Consider the following 20,990-nt stretch of genomic DNA (forward strand, 5'->3'; position numbering starts at 1 on the left):
CAGGATCGCAGTCTTCTGTTCTAGCAGACGATGTGCCCAGGATTGGGGTTCATCCTGCAATAGGGAAATCACAAAACCCACTTTGGTGGTCTCCAGCGAGAAGGTACATGGCTGGAGAGCGAAGAAGAGCTTGCAGGAGTTACGGAAGGCTCTGAACTTGCGGATCTCCAGAAAATCTCTCAGGTGTGGGTACACAAGGCTCCGGGGGTAACATCACCACCGTAGGTGAAGCAGAGGAAATGGCAGAGGCATGAGAAGTCCCTTGAGGAGCAACAGGGGGTGAGAGCGCCTGCACGCGCTCTTCCAGACGTTTATAGCCTTCCTGAAGAGTCTTTACAGCCTGAGTCAGGCCAGCAAGGTGTAGGCACAGTTCATCCATAGGTGAGGCTCCCCGCTCGGTCTCAAACATGGCTGCTTGATACTGTCACGTACCTGGTTGTTGAGCCCGATATGCAGAGGGAGGCCTCCCTTACAATCCTGACTCGTGGCCCCTGGTAGAGCTGACAGGAGGCACAGGAGTACAGGACAGCACGAGTGCCTGGCTGGATCAACAGCTGATAGGCAGGACTGATGCTCCGGACGCAGCTGAGACACTAGAACAGCAGGTGGGATGCAGCAGACTGGAAGCTGAAGCTGGAAGGCAGGCACACACAGGATGCAGGTGGATGGTCCCAGGGATGAGACACAGGAATGTCAGGCAGGCTGGGTCATGCACAGGAGAGCAGTACAGGAACAGATGCAGAAGGCTGAAGGAAGGTCACTGGACAAGCCGGGTCGACTGGTGCAGGTAAGCCAAAGGATTAGGCAGGAGCGAGGTCATGGACAGGTCGAGGTCAGGTGCAGGCGGATGGCAGCAGATAGTCACAAGGTAAGCCGGTAATTTCAGGAACAGATCAGGAACACAGGAATCTCTCAGGGAATGCTGTAGATCAAGCAGCAAGATTCCTCTGTCATGACAGAGTTTAAATAGCGCTCCTGGCGCCAACCACACACACGTGCGCACACAGGCGCCGTGTGGAACTGTTGCTCCCAGCAAGTCTTTCCTGACAGGAAGCCTCTAGAGACAAGGAGAAAGATAACCTGGAGACAATGGCATCTATGCAGAAAATGATCCAAAACTTGATCAAGGAGTTAGCCTTTTCTCAGGAGATAGCCGGGCCCTCAGGGATTGATAGACTGGCAGACGCACCTGCCGACCAGGGGGGCTCAGCTACAGCTTCAGAGGATGAAGCAGCAGAGGATTCCTCTACATCCCTGGACTTTCCCATTATTGACCCCTTTATAACGGGGTAAAAGAGGCCATGCAATGGGAAGAATCTGTTGAACCTCCGCCAAAGTCGTGGAGATACTTCGCTCATCTCAATAAGGAATCTTCAACTTTCCCCTTGATGGGTAAGATTAAGGACGTTGTTCTTGAAGAGTGGAAGACAGTCGACGAGACCGGTACCATTCAACCGTTTTCAAAAGTTGTGCGTCTGCTTTATCCCCTGTCAGATGCGGATGCACAACTGTTTGACGCAGTGCCCCCAGTGGATGTCTCGGTCATGAGGCTGGCAAGAAACACGACATTGCCACTGGAAGATGCGGTCTCATTTAGAGATGGGCTTGACTGCAGGATTGATGCAGACCTGAAAAAGACATACCAAGCAGCAAGGGGTGCCTGCAAGCCGGCTGTGGCCCTAACCTCGGTCTCCAGAGCAGTTAGAGCTTGGGCAGAGAATGTGGAATCAGCTCTGCGGCAAGGTGTGGATACAAAGCAAATAACTGAAGTTGGCCTCAGATTTCATGGCGGAAGCTGCTATTGACTCTCTGAAATGCTCAGCAAGAACAATGCTATACTCCATAACTGCTAGAAGGGCTCTCTGGCTGAAGCCCTGGGGCAGCCGACCCCTCTTCGAAGCAGACATGGTGCCGCATACCGTTCGATGGGAAAGCTCTGTTTGGGTAAAAAGCTGGATGCAGCAATTTCCAGAGTAACCGGTGGAAAGAGTGGGTCAATACCCCAAGACAAGACTAGGAGGAGGAAGTATTCCACAAAGAGTCCTTTTTAGCAAAAACTGAGAGATACAAGGGGTTATCGTCCCGGTAGAGAATACAGGAGGGGCTCCCAGTCGACCTTCCTGAATTTGGCCAAGGCATCCGCCTCATCGCAGGAGAACCCAAAGTCCTTTTGACTTCCTGCCCACCCACGCCGGCCCAGTGGATGCTCATTTAAAAGCATTCGATCAGGTGTGGGTGCAGAATTGTACAGATCGGTGGGCGGTCTCCACCATCCAGCTGGGTCATTTCTGGAAGTTCAAACAACAGCCTCCTCAGGCATCCTTCCTCCCGACCAGGATTCCCAGCACCGTTTAATTGTTGAGAAATGGATGATTCGTCGAGCAGACGGGATACCTCCTTTGATACCATTAGTTATGTGGAACTAAAAAATAGGGACAAAGGGATGTCTCCAGAAAGGTAGAAAAAGGGGGATCAACTACAGTCTAATTTCACAAATATAAAGACTTTACTGATGAAACAAAAGTAAAAACGGCTTTAGGTACACCGGAGGCAGGCGCAACTTAGCGCCACCCCTCCAGTGAATCATGCTCTCAAAGTATCAAAAAACAGTGGTACCTGAAACACACAAAGACATAAAATTCAAATAAAACCACTAAGCTCAAATAACCCCCCTGAGCTCCCCAATCCCAACACCCCTCTCACAAAAAAAGGGAATAATGAATGATCACTGCGTTTGAAAAAATGTTCATACAGGGTGTCTCATGGCTATCCAGTGAAGTAATTAGGCAATTGATTATTGGCAGACCTATCAGTCATGGTCAGATATTCCTTGCTGTCTGTAAGCTGACTATGGATAGCTAGAGCTACAGTCTTGATAGCATTGTTCCACTCCCTGCCATTGACTGGGATGTAAGACCCGTAATATGCCCTAGAATTCTGGGCCGTTCACAAACTGCAGCTGAGGTGAATTGCCACCCTATGAAGTTGAATGACTGCATAGTCCGATTAAACAGGTCACTTTCCACTAAAACAATTAAACGGATTTGATGATCAAAGTATAGGTTGCAATAAATCACAGACAATGTTGCAGAAACACACATGAAGAAAGTCTCTCAGTTAGTGGATAACATCCCACCGCATCAATCCAGACCTGACAGGCGAGGTATAACAGCTGAGACCAATTGACAGGGATAACCAGAGCGGTATTCAATCCAGTCCTTGTGTTATCGCAATAATACAAATGAAAATGAATTTGTAAAGAGTTCACCTTACATAGGTGCTTACCCTTCCATTAGCCATTATGTTTGTGGTAGCGATTTCACCAAGCTCTGTGTAGTCCCGCTGCTCAACTTCACTTTCACAGCTGTAATAAGTTCCTCTGCTTGTAAACGGAATTTGTTTTCCTCACGTCCGTGAAATAAAGGCATTCACCGTTCATTTGTAGGGAGGATAGAGAAGTTTAGCCATACAGTTGGCAGTGCATTTGGCAGGAACCATTTTACCCTCGGATGAACCGATTCATAAAGGCAGGATGAAGGGGTTCAGTGTCATCATATCCCAACATGGAATAGCGCCAAGAGTCGCCTCATGGGTGTATGAGGGGGGCTGGAAGGAAGAGCGGGGGTGAGCCGGTGTCAGCCGCATCAACGCTTGCGTTTCGTGCAGCTCATCTGCACTTCCTTTGGACGCCACACAAAGGTTGCTGTAGGTTATTTATAAGGACTTGTGCCCAATCAAAGCCCACCTATGTTGTTCATACTTTATACTGCCATCTTGTGGTAGATTAAAAGTGTTGCAGGTTGAATAATAGACTACCTAAACAGACCAAGTCTTCCCATAGGGGATATAACAGTTTACATAAATTTAAACAAAAATTTAATTTGAAACCTATTGTAGTGACTTAATACATAGTCCCAGATATTGAGAAAATACACTTCAACCCAAATGGAATCACTTGAACAAATCAAACCAAAAGGCTCTGGGAAAGTTTATCAGATCTACATATTTTTAAACAGTGTTGTCATTACTCTGGGGATAGGTCAAGCCTGGTCATCCCCAGAAATTTTCCCAGGGAGGTAAAGGGGGGAATAGAAAGCTAAAAAGCTAAAAAGGTCAGAAAGGGCCAAAGGATCCAAGCAACATGGGGTATTGTGTCGTACCTGTAGATTATGGCTCAAGGAAAATCTTCAGGCTCAACTCGTTATTCAACCCAGTCAGCTGAAGCGTATTGAGCCAGAATATCCATGATTTTTCCTTAAAGGGGAGTATTGTATCAAAATCTCCTCTGCGATCACTTAACTTAAGGGAGTAGAAACCTTTAACCCTGGTGTACTTCCCCTGTGGTATTCTGCAAAATGGATGGCTATCGGGGTATCTTCATTAAACTTAATGCTCTTTAAATGCTCATTAAATCTTACTCCCAACTGACGTTTGGTCTTACCGACGTATAATTTCCTGCATGGGCATTCAAGGATATACAGAACCTTGGTTGTGGCACAGTTGATGAATGAATTGAAAGTTTGCGACCAATCCACATATTTACAGGTGCCACAGTGGCCACATGGGAACATCAAATTAATTCTTGGCATGTCAGTGAGCCAGTTTCTATTGTGAGGCCTTTGATATTCTGATTGAACAAGTGTGTCCCTCAGGTTCCTAGCTCGTCTGGCCACCATGGAGGGCCTATCACCAACAATCTTCCGTAGGTCTTCAGACCGAGTCAGAATATGCCAATGGCTGAGAAGTATGGAGCTTACTTGGTGCCAATGTGTGCCGTAGGGGGTTATAAACCTCACCTGTGAATCTTTTTGAGATTGATTTTTTCTTATTTGAGATTACAATAATTCCTTTCTTAATCGTTGGCCTGCGATTTTTTTAGCTTTTCTAAGTATACGGTGAGAATACCCCCTGTCTCTGAACCTTTGATATAATTCTGAGGAATCACGTCTATAGTCTTCTTCATTGGAACAGTTCCTACGGATTCTAAGGAACTGTCCCACTGGAATTCCTTTGATTAGGGAATGAGGGTGGTGGCTGTCAGCCCGTAGCAGCGTATTTGCTGCTGTGTCTTTTCTGAAAGTTTTAGTGATAAGTTGGCCATCTAAAAGTCTAATGGAGAGGTCCAGAAACAAAATCTCATGTGGATCAGCCACAAAAGCTAAACGTATATTTTGTGTATTTATCGCTAACTCCTCCATGAATCTCGTCAATTCTGCTCTGGAACCCGCCCAGACCATAAGTACATCATCAATGTACCTTAGCCAGGACCTAGCATGGCCAGGGTTCATCGACGAGGCATAAACTACCTCCTCCTCCCACCAACCCAAATGGAGGCAGGCATAGGAACTCATTTTGTATTTCCCTTTCTGGAAATTGCTATTCCATAAAATGGTAGACTGCGGCTATTCCCCATTCATGGCGGATAGATGTATAAAGTGTTTCCACATTTATCCCTACCAAAAGGGAATCCTCCGGGAAGGTCAAATCAGCAATTTTATTAAGTACATCACCTGTGTCACGCACATAGGAAGGCAAGGATCTAACTAGATCCTTAATTAGAGAATCAATATATTTCCCCACTCTCTCAAGTGGGCCTCTAATAGCTGATACGATTGGCCTTCCTGAAGGACTATCCCTATTTTTATGAATTTTGGGGATTATGTACAATGTTGGTAGATTGTAGTCAGTAACACTCAGATATTCCATTTCCTTTTTGGACAGGAGGTCGACATCAAAGGCCCAACGGAGTTTATCGTTAATAAGCCATACCAAAGGGACAAAGGGGTCATGGTCGAGTTTCTTATATGTCTGTTCGTCTGAGAGAAGGCAGCGTACCTCTCTCTCATACATATCTGCAGACATCAAAACCACATTCCCTCCCTTGTCACTTTGTTTGATGACAACATCATGGGCTTCTTGTAGTTCTTTGAGTGCCCTACATTCATCGCTAGAAAGATTATTCCCCTTGAACTTTTTCCAATCTAATCTTTGCAAGTCATCCTGTACTAAATCAAGGAAGATACTGAGTCTTTTATTCTTTCTGAATTGGGGCATATTTACTGAGCGAATTTTTAAACCTGAATTTCTTTTCCAACTAGGATGCTCATCTACCTTTTCATTATCCGATAATCCGATAGTCTCCTCCCCTTCCAATAAAGATACCAGTTGTTCGATAGCATTTGCATCCATAGAGTCCCTTTCACTGATTTCAACATTTGTATCAGTTGGTCTCTCTGAATACAACAATTTAAAATAAACCCTCCTCAAAAAGAGGTTCAAGTCTTTGAATACCTCAAAGTGATCCATACTGTTAGAGGGAGAGAAAGAAAGCCCTCTATTTAATCAATCAATGTGTCTTTTCTCAAGTTTTAAATTAGACAAATTGATAACTTTAAGGTCCTCAGTCTCCAAATGTTCCACCATAAGGTGGTCTATTTGAGTTGTTTTTGACTCCTGGTGGCTGTGCGAACTATTTTTGATGACTTTCCTGATATTGGCTGTTTTCCTTTTCCTTGATTCCTTCCTCCTCTGATTGTTCCTTGTTTGCCTCCTTTCAGAATGCTCCTGGAAGGAGGTTCTTCCTCTAGTTCCAGGAGTTCCTGTTCTAAAAAAGTGACTGTATGTGATAGATCGTCTTCACTTCCTGATGTTTGACCTCATGAGTTAATGCCAGACCGTGTGGGATATTTCTGTTGGCGTGAACGACTTCTACCTCTCTTTATAGTGAGATTAAAAATCTCATCTCTGGCCCAGTCATCTAAATCCCTCTTAAATTTATTTTGTTTAGTTGTTCTTACATTTTTTTGGGTTTTCTCCACTTCCTTCTTAAGGATCTCATTAAATTTATCAAAATCAGTGCTATTCTTAAATGGCTCTAGTTTGGCACTGCTTTCAGCAATTTGTTGCTGCAGATTAGTCAATTGCTCCCTCTCTTCCTCCACAATTAATTTCATCACCTCCACCCCATGAGTGATACACTGTTTTTTCCACTTCTCCAAAAACCTTTCAGTGTGAAGATGAGCCGCCGGTCAACACGTTCTCTCAGACCACAGGGAATTATCCCCTTATTAATATATGATTCAAGTGAAAGTATATCCCACCTCCTATTGAGTGACTTAATAAACAGTTTTTTGTGTTCTTTAAATAATGGTCTAATATCGTCCTGTTCAGGCTCAGATCCAGCTGTTTCCAAATCAAAGGTTGCTTTTATTTCTGCATCAAATTCTTTACCCGACACAAAAGCCATACCGTTGCTAAAAATACATATAGCAAGAAAAAACACTAAAAAACAATACTGTCTAAAGATAGTGTCTCGATACCAAGAGAATTGTTTCATCAAGAAAAGTCTTCAGAAAGAGGGATCCTGGGGAATTTATAGCTGATCCAAAGGAGATCAAAAATAACCATCAAAAGAAAAATAGTAAAAGCCCCACTGAATCCACAGCACTGTTCATTTAATTGTTAAGAAATGGCTGATTCATCGAGCAGACGGGATACCTCCTTTGATACCATTAGTTACGTGGAACTAAAAAATAGGGACAAAGGGATGTCTCCAGAAAGGTAGAAAAAGGGGGATCGACTACAGTCTAATTTCACAAATATAAAGACTTTATTGATGAAACAAAAGTAAAAACGGCGTTAGGTACACCACGGCGTTAGGTACACTGGAGGCAGGCGCAACTTAGCGCCACCCCTCTGGTGAATCACTCTCTCAAAGTATCAAAAAACAGTGGTACCTGAAACACACAAAGACATAAAATTCAAATAAAACCACTAAGCTCAAATAACCCCCCTGAGCTCCCCAATGCCAACACCTCTCTCACAAAAAAAAAAAAAAAAGTGAAAGTGATTGGAACCATTTAACCCCGTAAGACCTGTTTTATCGGACTATGCAGTCACTGAACTTCATAGGGTGACAATTCACCTCAGCTGCAGTTTCCGAATGGCCCAGAATTCTAGGGCATATTACGGGTCTTACATCCCAGTAAATGGTAGGGAGTTGAACACTGCTATCAGGACTGTAGCTCTAGCTATCCATAGTCGGCTTACAGACAGCAAGGAATATCTGGCCATGACTGATAGGTCTGCCAATAATCAATTGCCTAATTACTTCACTGGATAGCCACGAGACACCCTGTATGAACAATTTTTCAAATGCAGTGATCATGCATTATTCCCTTTTTTTTTTTGTGAGAGGGGTGTTGGGATTGGGGAGCTCAGGGGGGTTATTTAAGCTTAGTGGTTTTATTTGAATTTTATGTCTTTGTGTGTTTCAGGTACCATTGTTTTTTGATACTTTGAGAGCGTGATTCACTGGAGGGGTGGCGCTAAGTTGCGCCTGCCTCTGGTGTACCTAACGCCATTTTTACTATTGTTTAATCAATAAAGTCTTTATATTTGTGAAATTAGACTGTAGTTGATCCCCCTTTTTCTACCTTTCTGGAGACATCCCTTTGTCCCTATTTTTTAGTTCCAATGGAGAAAGCAGGAATTTTGCGACAGTATGTGCAAACATTCATTCTCCAGAAAGCGGTAGTACCTGTTCCAGAGTCCGAATGGTACTCAGGCTTTTATTCTGCATTTTTTCTTGTGCGCAATAAAATGGGAGGATGGAGGACAGTGAACAGATTAATTCTCCTAGAACATTTCAAGATGCAGTCACAAAATACGGTCATATTAGCAGTCCAGTCGGGCTACTGAATGGTCTCCATAGACCTCCAGGACGCATACTTACATGTACCCATTCACCGCCATTTTCAGGCTTACCTAAGATTCAAAAACAGAGAACATCCACCTTCAGTTCCAGTGTCTCCCATTCGGTATATTTACAGCACCAAGAACCATTACAAAAGTCCTTGTGGTAATTCTAGCACCACTCAGAGAACAGGGGATCAGAGTCCTGCACTGGATGACATCTTGATATTATCTCAGTGCAGAGTAATGTCATTGGCACACTTGCAGGAGGTAGTGCGTGTCCTGACCAGGTTCGGTTGGATAATCAATTGTCAGAAACCATGAACCAGACCGAGACAGAAGTACAGTAAAATCACACTTGTTTATTAATAAAAATAAAAAAGGTAAATAGACTAAGCGTAGTCAAAGCATAGCCAGAGTTCAGTAACTGTATCAGGTAGTCAGCCAAACCAGAGTTCAGTAACCAGATCGGGTAATCAGCCAAGCCAGAGTTCAGTAACCAGATTGGGTAATCAGCCAGGCCGGAAGTCAGGGATCCAAGTAGAGGAACAGCAAGCAGGATAAGGAGCCAGAAGGGATGTCAGCAAAACCAGTCTTTAAACAGGAATGCAGGAGATGGTTTCTTGTGATGTGACCAAGGCGAAGGCACGAATGAAGTGAGCTGGAGATCTTTAAGTAGGCAGGACTGACGAGCAGATCCACAACAGCTGGTTAACTGTGGAGAGAGATGAGAGCTGGCAATTAGCCGACAGCTGAGCGGCCAGCTCAGAGAAGGAAGGGCTGGGCCAGCCCTGACATCAATCAACCCAAGAGCCAGCTCACTCCTACGCAAGAGATATACCTGGGTGCTCTGTTCAACACCCAGAAATGGTCAGTTTCCCTTCCACCTGCAAAATTCTCAGTCATCAGGAAGAAGGTGAAGCAGGCCTTGTCAAGCCAATCTACAGTGCCTCGCAAAAGTATTCACTCCCTTGGCATTTTTCGTGTTTAGTTGCCTCATAACCTGGAATTAACATGGATTGTTTGAGGATTTGCATCATTTCATTTACAGAACATGCCCACAACTTTGAAGATTTTTTTTTTTTTATTGTGAAGCAAACAACAAATAGGACAAAATAACAGAAAAAGTCAATGTGCATAACTATTCAACCCTCTAAGGTCAATACTTTGTAGAGCCACTTTTTGTGGCTATCACAGCTCCAAGTCGTTTTGGATATGTCTCTATGAGCTTGCCACATCTCACCACTGGGATTTTTGCCCATTCCTCTTTGCAAAACTGCTCCAGCTCCTTCAAGTTTGATGGTTTGCGCTTGTGAACAGTAAGTCTGACCACAGATTTTCCATTGGATTGAGGTCTGGGCTTTGACTAGGCCATTCCAACACATTTACATGTTTCCCCTTAAACCACTCAAGTGTTGCTTTAGCGCTGTGTTTGGAGTCATTGTCCTGCTGGAAGGTGAACCTCCATCCTAGCCTCAAATCACACACAGAGTGGTACAGGTTTTGCTCAAGAATATCCCTGTATTTAGCACCATCCATTTTTTCCCTCAACTCTGACCAGTTTCCCAGTCCCGACTGCTGAAAAACATCCCCACAGCATGATGCTGCCACCACCATGTTTCACTGTGGGGATGGTGTTCTTTGGGTGATAAGATGTGTTGGGTCCTTGTACAGATACTCCAGTCCTATGTACAGATACTCCAGTCTTTGCTGTGGAACTCTGCAGCTCCTCCAGGGTTACCTTAGGTCTCTGTGCTGCCTCTCCGATTAATGCCCTCCTTGCCCAATCCGTGAGTTTTGGTGTGCAGCCGTCTCTTGGCAGGTTTGCTGTTGTGCCATGTTCTTTCCATTTGGTTATGATAGATTTGATGGTGCTCCTAGGGATCATCAAAGATTTGGATATCTTTTTTACAACCTAACCCTGACTTGTACTTCTCAACAACATTGTCCCTAACTTGTTTGGAGAGTTCCTGGGTCTTCGTGTTTGGTTAGAGGTGCCTCTTGCTTAGGTGTTGCAGCCTCTGGGGCCTTTCAAAAAGGTGTGTATATGTAATGACAGATCATGTGACACTTAGATTGCAAACAGGTGGACATCATTTCACTAATTATGTGACTTCTGAAGGTATTTGGTTGAACCAGAGCTTTTTATGGGCTTCATAACAAAGGGGGTGAATACATACGCACATGCCAATTATCAGTTTTTTTTTTCTGAAAATAGTTTTATGTATATATTTTTCTAATTTTACTTCACCAACTTAGACTATTGTGTTCTGATCCATCACATATAATTCAGATGAAAAAAACATTGAACTAAAGGCTGTAATGTAACAAAATAGATAAAAAGCCAAGGGGGTGAATACTTTTGCAAGGCACTGTATGTCGGCATCGAGATGCCTCAGCCTCCTGGGGACATTTGCCTCGTGTATTCCGATGGTCAAATGGGCTGCTGGCACATCCGGACTTTTCAGCAGGAATTTTTAGCCCAGTGGAGAAGGAAGTCACTGTTCCAGCAAATAGTGGTGACTCTGAGGATGAAGAACAGTCTCTGGTGGTGGACAAGGCACCAAAGCCTCCGCAATCACTGCCATCTTGGTCCCATCTCCTGGACCATTCTTTTGTCTGACGCGAGTCAGTTAGGCTGGGGGCGCTCATTGCGGATCCGACATGGTCCAGGGAAGATGGCGGTTCGACACCAGCAACATAGTATCTAATGTGCTGGAGCTGAGAGCAGCCTGGATTGCCATATCGCTTCTGGCCTCCTCTCTCAGAGGGAAATCGCTCCTGATACATATGGACAACAGAGCGGCGGTGGCCTGTGTGCAAAACCAGGGTGGCACACACGGCAGATCCCTGATGCAGGAAGTTGAGTCGATTCGGTCATGGGCAGAGGAGAACCTGCTGAACCTCAGAGCAGCCTACATTCCATCCTTTCAGAATCACCAAGCGGATCTGCTGTCCAGGAATTTGGCCAACAACGAGTGGTCAACAATGGGGTCACCCCCAAATAGACCTTTTTGCCTCGCCTCTGAACACCAAAACGCCTCTCATTTTCTCGAGATATGTCTGCCGGATGTCAGCGGGGGTGGATGCGCTAGCTCAGTCATGGGATTTCTGCTTGGCCTATGCCCTCCCTCCAGTCCCTATGATCCTACATTTTCTCCAATGACTTAGCAAGGAGAGAGTGATCGTGTTGGCAGTAATCCCTATTATATAATCCCTATTATACTATAGCAATACCTATTACAGGATTTGGTAGAAATTTCTCGAATTAGCACAGAGAGAGCAGTTTTACCCACTAAGACCAGAGGTTCAGAACATGCTGCAATTTCTCCAGTCAGGCCTAGATTTAGGATTAGGCCTTAATACCCTTGAAGGTGCACATCTCGGCCCTCTCAGCTCTCACGGACACCAGATGGGCCCTAAATCATCTGGTAGAACGCTTTCTAAGGGTGGCAATAAGTCTAAAAGCACCAAGAAGTCTATTGCCCAAATGGGACTTACCGATAGTGCTAAATTTTCTTGCAGCACCTCCCTTTGCACTTATGGAAGGCTGTTCTTTGGACGACATCACACTGAAGTGACCTTCCTAGTAGCTGCTACATCAGGGCTTAGAGTTTCAGAAATTCAAGCCCTAGGCTCTCGAGATCCCTATATCTTTTTTTATCCAGACAGGGAAGTCCTTCAGCCTATCCATCAATTCGTACCTAAGGTCCCTTCCACATATCACTCCAATCAGGAATGGGTCCTGCCAGCATTCCCGGAAGAACAGAATTCATTAAAAACTGCACAAATTGAATGTAGCAAGAGCCTTAAAGTCCTACATTTCTGCTACTCTACACCTCCGTAAAGATGAAAGATTATTTGTAGTTCCCAGCGGTGCAAGGAAAGGGCAAGCAGCATCGAAGCTCACAATAGCGGGATGGATTGTGCGGATTTTACACAGGGCTTACCGGACTTCCTGTTCCTCAGGAAGTGAATGCGCACTCGACAAAAGGGATTTCATCTTCATGGGCAGCCTTGGCAAAGGTCTCCCCTGAGATAATCTGCAAAGCAGCAAGTTGGTCCTCGTTTTCCATATTTATGGCTCACTACGGCCTAGATCCAGCTAGTCTCACCTCCTGGGATTTTGGGAGGAAGACCTTACAATTTTCTGTTTCATAATAGTCAATTAAAAATTCTGTTTTCTTCAGCATTCCCTCCCTGGTAGCGCGTTATTTACAATGCATATGCTGCCATGAAGGCACCAGGAAAATGGAAAATGTAAAACTTACCTTTCTGTAATTTTCCTTTCCTGGTGCCTATCCATGGCAGCATATTAGCATATTTCCCTCCCTTGTTCTTATTCTTGTGGCTGGGCTGAATTGAGTCTAGTTATGAGAATGGGAGCGGGGGGGAGCGTCACTCTCTTTTATAGCGTTCTAATGGTCCTGTGGGTTGGCCGGGGGTGGAGCAACCAACCATGTGTATGCTGCCATGGATAGGCACCATGGAAAGGAAAGAAAAATTATGGAAATGTAAGTATTCAATTTTCCATTATTGCACTACCACATAGGAATAAGTAGGGGTCATCTACTAAGCTGCTGAAAGAAAAAAAAAATAAGAAAAAGGCTTTTCTTATTTTTCTTCTTCTTAATATTTAATTTTGGTGATATATTTAGGTAATATGTGCAATGGCATTACAGCCAATAGAGTTTTTTGTTATATTTTAAGCCTGGGTTTACACTTGTGCACCGCATGTAATTCGCACAGAATTCGCAAAACACATTCCTGTGCACATCACATGCGATGTCTGTGTGGTGCGAATTGCATCACATCGGCATCAAAATGGTGCAAGGCCCTTTTTTCCGCACTTGAATCGCATCGCATGGGTGTTTACACCCATGCAAAGTGATTCTGGCAATTGCACTGCATTTTGTGATCTGTTTTGGGGTGTCGTTAATATAACATCGACACCCGCAGCAGATCACATAGACGCCGTGCGATTGCTATGCAGTGCGATGCGATTTGGGGAAACGCAGCAAATCTTGTGTGTTTCCCGCACCGCATCAGTGTGAACCAGGGCTAAAGTTGCATATTTGTCAAAAAGCAATATTTTTGTTTGTTTATGAAACTTGGTTTTATTTATAAAGACGTTATATATCACAATGGCTAAATCTGTGTCTATAGTGCCTGTAGTGCATATTTAAACCTAATGCCATAACTAATAACATTTTACTCCAGGAAAATATGAGTTTGGCAATTCTAGAGAAATGCTGAAATAATGCATTACAATTTAACCACTTCAGCCCCGGAAGGATTTACCCCCTTCCTGACCAGAGCACTTTTTACAATTCGGCACTGCGTCGCTTTAACTGCTAATTGCGCGGTCATGCAATGCTCTACCCAAACGAAATTTGCGTCCTTTTCTTCCCACAAATAGAGCTTTCTTTTGATGGTATTTGATCACCTCTGCCGTTTTTATTTTTTGCGCTATAAACGGAAAAAGACTGAAAATTTTGAAAAAAAATGATATTTTCTACTTTTTGTTATAAAAAAAATCCAATAAACTAAATTTTAGTCATACATTTAGGCCAAAATGTATTCGGCCACATGTCTTTGGTAAAAAAAATGTCAATAAGCGTATATTTATTGGTTTGCGCAAAAGTTATAGCGTCTACAAACTAGGGTACATTTTCTGGAATTTACACAGCTTTTAGTTTATGACTGCCTATGTCATTTCTTGAGGTGCTAAAATGGCAGGGCAGTACAAACCCCCCCCAATGACCCCATTTTGGAAAGTAGACACCCCAAGGAAATTGCTGAGAGGCATGTTGAGCCCATTGAATATTTATTTTTTTTGTCCCAAGTGATTGAATAATGACAAAAAAAAAAAAAAAAAAAAAAATTTACAAAAAGTTGTCACTAAATGATATATTGCTCACATAGGCCATGGGCATATGTGGAATTGCACCCCAAAATACATTCAGCTGCTTCTCCTGAGTACGGGGATACCACATGTGTGGCACTTTTTGGGAGCCTAGCCGCGTACGGGGCCCCGAAAACCCAGCACCACCTTCAGGATTTCTAAGGGCATACATTTTTGATTTCACTCCTCACTACCTATCACAGTTTTGAAGGCCATAAAATGCCAAGATGGCACAACCCCCCCCCAAATGACCCCATTTTGGAAAGTAGACACCCCAAGCTATTTGCTGAGAGGCATGGTGAGTATTTTGCAGCTCTCATTTGTTTTTGAAAATGAAGAAAGACCAGAAAAAAAAATTTTTTTTTTTCTTTTTTCAATTTTCAAAACCTTGTGACAAAAAGTGAGGTCTGCAAAATACTCACTATACCTCTCAGCAAATAGCTTGGGGTGTCTACTTTCCAAAATGGGGTCATTTGGGGGGGGTTTGTGCCACCTGGGCTTTCCATGGCCTCCGAAACTGTGATAGGCAGTGAAGAGTGAAATCAAAAATTTACGGCCTTAGAAAGCCTGAAGGCGGTTCTTGGTTTTCGGGGTCCCGTACGCGGCTAGGCTCCCAAAAAGTCCCACACATGTGGTATCCCCGTACTCAGGAGAAGCAACAGAATTTATTTTGGGGTGTAATTTCACAAATCCCCATGGCATGTTTGAGCAATATAACATTTAGTGACAACTTTGTGCAAAAAAAAAAAAAAAAAAAAAAAAAATTTGTCTCTTTCCCGCAACTTGTGTCACAATATAAAATATTCCATGGACTCGACATGCCTCTCAGCAAATAGCTTGGGGTGTCTACTTTCCAAAATGGGGTCATTTGGGGGGGTTTGAACTGTCCTGGCATTTTATGCACAACATTTAGAAGCTTATGTCACACATCACCCACTCTTCTAACCACTTGAAGACAAAGCCCTTTCTGACACTTTTTGATTACATGAAAAAATTATTTTTTTTTGCAAGAAAATTACTTTGAACCCCCAAACATTATATATTATTTTAAAGCAAATGCCCTACAGATTAAAATGGTGGGTGTTTCATTTTTTTTTTTCACACAGTAATTGCGCAGCGATTTTTCAAACGCATTTTTTGTGGAAAAAACACACTTTTTTAAATTTTAATGCACTAAAACACACTATATTGCCCAAATGTTTGATGAAATAAAAAAGATGATCTTAGGCCGAGTACATGGATACCAAACATGACATGCTTTACAATTGCGCACAAACGTGCAGTGGCAACAAAATTAATACATTTTTAAAAGCCTTTAAAAGCCTTTACAGGTTACCACTTTAGATTTACAGAGGAGATCTACTGCTAAAATTACTGCCCTCGATCTGACCTTCGCGGTGATACCTCACATGCATGGTGCAATTGCTGTTTACATTTGACGCCAGACCGACGCTTGCGTTCGCCTTAGCGCGAGAGCAGGGGGGACAGGGGTGCTTTTTTTTTTTTTTTTTTTTTTTTTTCTTCTTTATTATTTTTTTGCTTTTTTATCTTATTTTTAAACTGTTCCTTTCATATTTTTTTTTAAATCATTTTTATTGTTATCTCAGGGAATGTAAATATCCCCTATGATAGCAATAGGTAGTGACAGGTACTCTTTTTTGAAAAAATTGGGGTCTATTAGACCCTAGATTTCTCCTCTGCCCTCAAAGCATCTGACCACACCAAGATCGGCGTGATAAAATGCTTTCCCAATTTCCCAATGGCGCTGTTTACATCCGGCGAAATCTAAGTCCTAAAATGCTCGTAGCTTCCGGTTTCTTAGGCCATAGAGATGTTTGGAGCCACTCTGGTCTCTGATCAGCTCTATGGTCAGCTGGCTGAATCACCGGCTGCATTCTCAGGTTCCCTGTTGAGACAGGAGAGCCAGAGAAAAACACGGAAGACGGTGGGGGGGGGGCATTCCCTCCCACTGCTTGTAAAAGCAGTCTAGAGGCTAATTAGCCACTAGGATTGCTTTTACATGAAAGCCGACCGCTGGCTGAAAAGAATGATACCAAGATGATACCTAAACCTGCAGGCATCATTCTGGTATAACCACTCAAAGTCGTGAATGGCGTACCTGAAGACAAAAAAATGGTTAACAATAAAGCACAGTAAACGGTAAAGTATAAAAAATTGCATACCTGAAAAGCAAACATGATAAAACATAATAACAATAAAACATTGCAGAATAGAATACAGTAAAAAAGAGCAGAACACCAGAGAGAGAATAGAGAGAGAGAGAACAATAAAACGACAACTATTTTTTTTTATTTTTGTTTGTGTTTTTTTTTTTTTTTTACACTTTTTTTTTGTAACTGTAACTTTTATAACTGTAACCGGTTCCAGGTTCGGGTCTCTCAAAATGTGATGGCATCTTGGGAGACCCTGTGAAAGTGTGCCTAGTCTGTGCAATGCTGTACCCTACGCTAATACTCAACTAGTGAATGGTAGCGTTCAAAACATTCACCAATGCAAAGACCAGGATTATCAGGACAGGAGGGACAATAATAGCGGGTGTCACGTCTATATACGCGCTTGCTGCAGACACGACATCTTTTTTGGGGGGGTTCGTTGGGTAGGGGTACTCGGGAGGACATATAAATGCCTCTCATGCAGCCGACTGCATTTGGTTGGGGATGTGAATGGGGGAAATACGGGCGCTGCAGAAGTGGTGGGTTCCCAATTAGGATTGGCGAATGCAGCAGGAAGGGCATTATGGGCACGACGGGCCTGTGTTTGTCTTTTTGGTGGCAGCGGGACACTACTTGTGCTTGCCACCTCACCAGCTTGAACTGCACTTATGGGACTCGCCACGTCACCAAGTGTTACTGCAGTGCTGGTATGACTACGACCGGGGTGTACTAGGCCGCTGGCGCTTGCCAGTTCACCAAAACGCTACAAAAAAAAGTGACAGTGATCGATCGATACTGCACTTGGGTGGGCTGGGCGGAGGGGCAAAACGCAGGTGCTAGCAGGTATCTGGGCTTATCCCACTAACACTGCGTTTTTGGGAACCCTAAACTGCTGGGGACGCTAGTATAGATCTGATCGGATCAGATATTGATGTGTTCAGATACTATACCACTAAGGGAGGTGTACGGTGCGTGTACGGTGCGTGCGTGGGTGTTCGCGGTACTGGCGCTAATCTGACGCTGCCTGGGGCGACGCATATCACCGCCGGGCGATCAGGGGGCTAAACCTTTATTCGGTAATAAACGGCGGGTGCCCTGACACTAAAAAAAATAAACGAACTAACCAGCGTCACCCATAACAGTTATACGGTGATCAGTGGTGAAAGGGTTAACTAGGGGGCAATCAAGGGGTTAAAACATTTATTAGATAGTATATGGGGGTCCCTGTCGCTATAAAACGCTGACAGCGAACCTAAATATTTACGTTCCTAACTAGCGTCACCAGCGACACTAATACAGCGATCAGAAAAATGATCGCTTAGCGACACTGGTGACAGGGGGTGATCAAGGGGTTAAAACTTTATTAGGGGGGGTTAGGGGGGTACCCTAGACCTACAGGGGGCTAATACTAACTGCCCTACCACTGCTAACTGTCACAAACTGACACTATGCAGTAATCAGGAAAAAAACAAAACAAAACAAAAAAACCTGCTTGGTGTCAGTTTGTGACGGGGGGGGGGTGATTGGGGGGGGATCGGGGGGCGATCGGGGGGGGATCGGGGGTGTTTAGTGTGCCTGGCATGTTCTACTGTGTGTAGTGTGTGTGTTGTGCACTTACATGTCTTCTCTCCTCGGTGCTGGAACGGAAACTGGCCAGCCGAGGAGAGATGACATCACATCCTCTGCCTCTGTGTACTATACAGAGGCAGGGGATGTTTCTCATTGGCTGGGAGCGATCGCGAGGGGGGGGCCACGATCGGATGGTCTCCCCCTCGTCTCTCAACTCTCCCAGCCAAACGCCGACCGCCGATGGCACCGGGGGGGGGTCCGATCGGACCCCCCGCCCGCGGGAAGGCAATCACGTACCAGGTACGTGATTTTGCCTGCCCGTGCCGCTCTGCTCACGTATATATGCGTGAGGCGGTCGGCAAGTGGTTAACTAAACCCATTAGATGTTAGTCAACTAAAATGTACTAGAGATTTTAGTTGACTAAAATACGACTAAAACTAAAACAATTCAAATTACTAAAATACAACTAAAACTAAAATGCCATTTTAGTCAAGACTATGACTAAAACTAAATCGAAATTTGATGTCAAAATTAACACTGGATGACATCAGTGCTCTCTCTTTCTGGTTGACTGATACTAACTTGAAAGACTGGGGACAGCTCCAGACTGAAGGTGACTATTACAACCGGAGCTGCTTTTTTTTTGACTGGGGGCCAAATAATAGATAGAAATTAGCTCAGAGTTTGACTTTACCTTAGAAGATGGCAGCAGAATCAAACTCATAACATTGTCAGAGTTGTTAGAACAAAATACATATTACTTTAATATATTTGCTTAACTTTTTTTATTGGTTACAACATCTGAAGGAAGCAAGGTTTAAAACTATTAACTTCAAACTGACATGTACGCATACTTGATATTGATGCTGAAAAGGGCTACATGCATGTGCTCACATTCTTCCTGACCCAAAATAAATATTGCCATGTCTTACTGTATTGTCATAACAGTGAATCCAGTGGAATGTTTTAGTATTGCAGAGCACATTTCAAAGATTGAGTTCACTGTGATTCCTGTAATGTTGCTTAAATGTTCCATGACCTAAAGTGGAATAGAAAGAAAAGAGGGTGACTTTAGTCCGATATGATTTCTTCACTTCTCTGTAGAAATCACCTATAATAGTCAAAAAACAATGAGAAACTTAACTTTTCAAAACTTTTTAAAATCACTAAATTATAACCAATTAAAGTGGTATTAAACCCAAAAGTAAAAATGTATTATATTGCAGCGTACCAATTCTCAGACGTGATGGCTGCATTAGTTCTCTTTTTTAGGGTCTCTTTTCTTTCCTTTATTTTCACCTGTGATCTGGCCAGTATGTCTGTTGTTTTTCAACAGAACAAGCTGTCCTGCAGATGTAGCAGTCATACAGTTAAGACAAACCATTTACTACTGACAGTGGCGCTTACAATGATCAGCATTTTTATGTAAAATCTTTATTCCAAACTTTGCTGTAACTGCTTATAAAGTGTTCGCTGGAGTTCAGCTTCAATTTGTTAGTGTATCTGAATCTGCAAGTGCATCTAACACTTCCCTCACCCCAGATTACCAATGTTGTCCAAAGGTGCTCCTGTGTTCATTCATTCAGAGTGGAAGCAGTGGCGTATCATCCAGTAAACAAATGTGTGCTGTGCACATGGGCCCTGAGGGAAGGAGGACCACTGTGCCCTGTCACAACCTGCACACCGATCTCCCGTTCCATGCAGCCCCATGCAGGCAGTCCTATTGATGCCGGCTGGGAAGAATCGACTGCACGGACACGTAGCCATTGCTCTTGATTTGACATCTGTGTGGGTGCATGTCCCTGAACTCATACTGTCTGCATTCATGACTGTGCACCCGCACCCACACAGATGTCGAATTGTGTCCGTGCAGCCACTGTGTTCCAATTGACATGAATGAGACTGCCTGTGCAGAGATGCATAGAACACCTGTGCATCCCCATGTGCATAAACACAGCCCTCACATGGACTTTAGTACGCCCCAACTGAACAAGGCCTTTTGCAACAAGAATGTTGTAAGTTATGCTGTGTTGTATGTGCTAATAAAGATTTTAGTGTATTTTTAGTAACTATTCACTATTGCAGGGGTCAGTCTGACTGAACGGGGGGGATTGTACTTAGGGACAGACTGACCTGGGGAGATTTGATTAGGCGACATATTGACCTGGGAGAGATTATACTAGGGGATTGACTGACCTAATGCCGCGTACACACGATCGGAATTTCCGTCCGAAAAAACTTGGATGGTTTTTCCAAAGGAATTCTGCTCAAGCTTGCCTTGCATACACACGGTCACACCAAATTCCAACCGTCAAGAACGAGGTGACATACAACACGTACGTCGGGACTAGAAAATGGAAGTTCAATATCCAGTGCGCCACCCTTTGGGCTCTTTCTGCTAATCTCATGTTTATCTCGTGTTAGTAGAAGTTTGGTGAGAGATGATTCATGCTTTTCAGGTTTCATGCTTTTCAGTCCGTTACTGCTCTTCAGTTTGTGCTTGTGGGTTTGTATCTGGTTTTCAGTGCGTGTAGTCAATTTGTATCTGTTTTTCAGTGCGTTCTTGTCTGCTCGTTTCTGATTTTCAGCTCGCTCTTCACAGGCCTTTCTGTTTTTCAGTGCGTTCTGTTAGTTCGTTCCGACCAGC

General features: G+C 43.8%; 1 protein-coding gene across 1 annotated transcript in view; it reads right to left on the minus strand.

Annotated features, from left to right (window-relative positions):
- Positions 1 to 19,177: 19,177 nt before the first annotated feature.
- The window catches only part of CNTD1 (cyclin N-terminal domain containing 1), a 147,198-nt gene continuing 145,385 nt past the window's right edge, over positions 19,178 to 20,990 (minus strand). Inside the window, exon 8 of the mRNA XM_073608383.1 lies at positions 19,178 to 19,382. Within this exon, the coding sequence (XP_073464484.1) occupies positions 19,272 to 19,382 (111 nt within the window). The 3' untranslated portion in view covers positions 19,178 to 19,271. The remainder of the gene's footprint in view (positions 19,383 to 20,990) is intronic.

This window comes from Aquarana catesbeiana, linkage group LG12 (assembly GCF_042186555.1).
Source record: "Aquarana catesbeiana isolate 2022-GZ linkage group LG12, ASM4218655v1, whole genome shotgun sequence".
Taxonomy (NCBI): domain Eukaryota; kingdom Metazoa; phylum Chordata; class Amphibia; order Anura; family Ranidae; genus Aquarana; species Aquarana catesbeiana.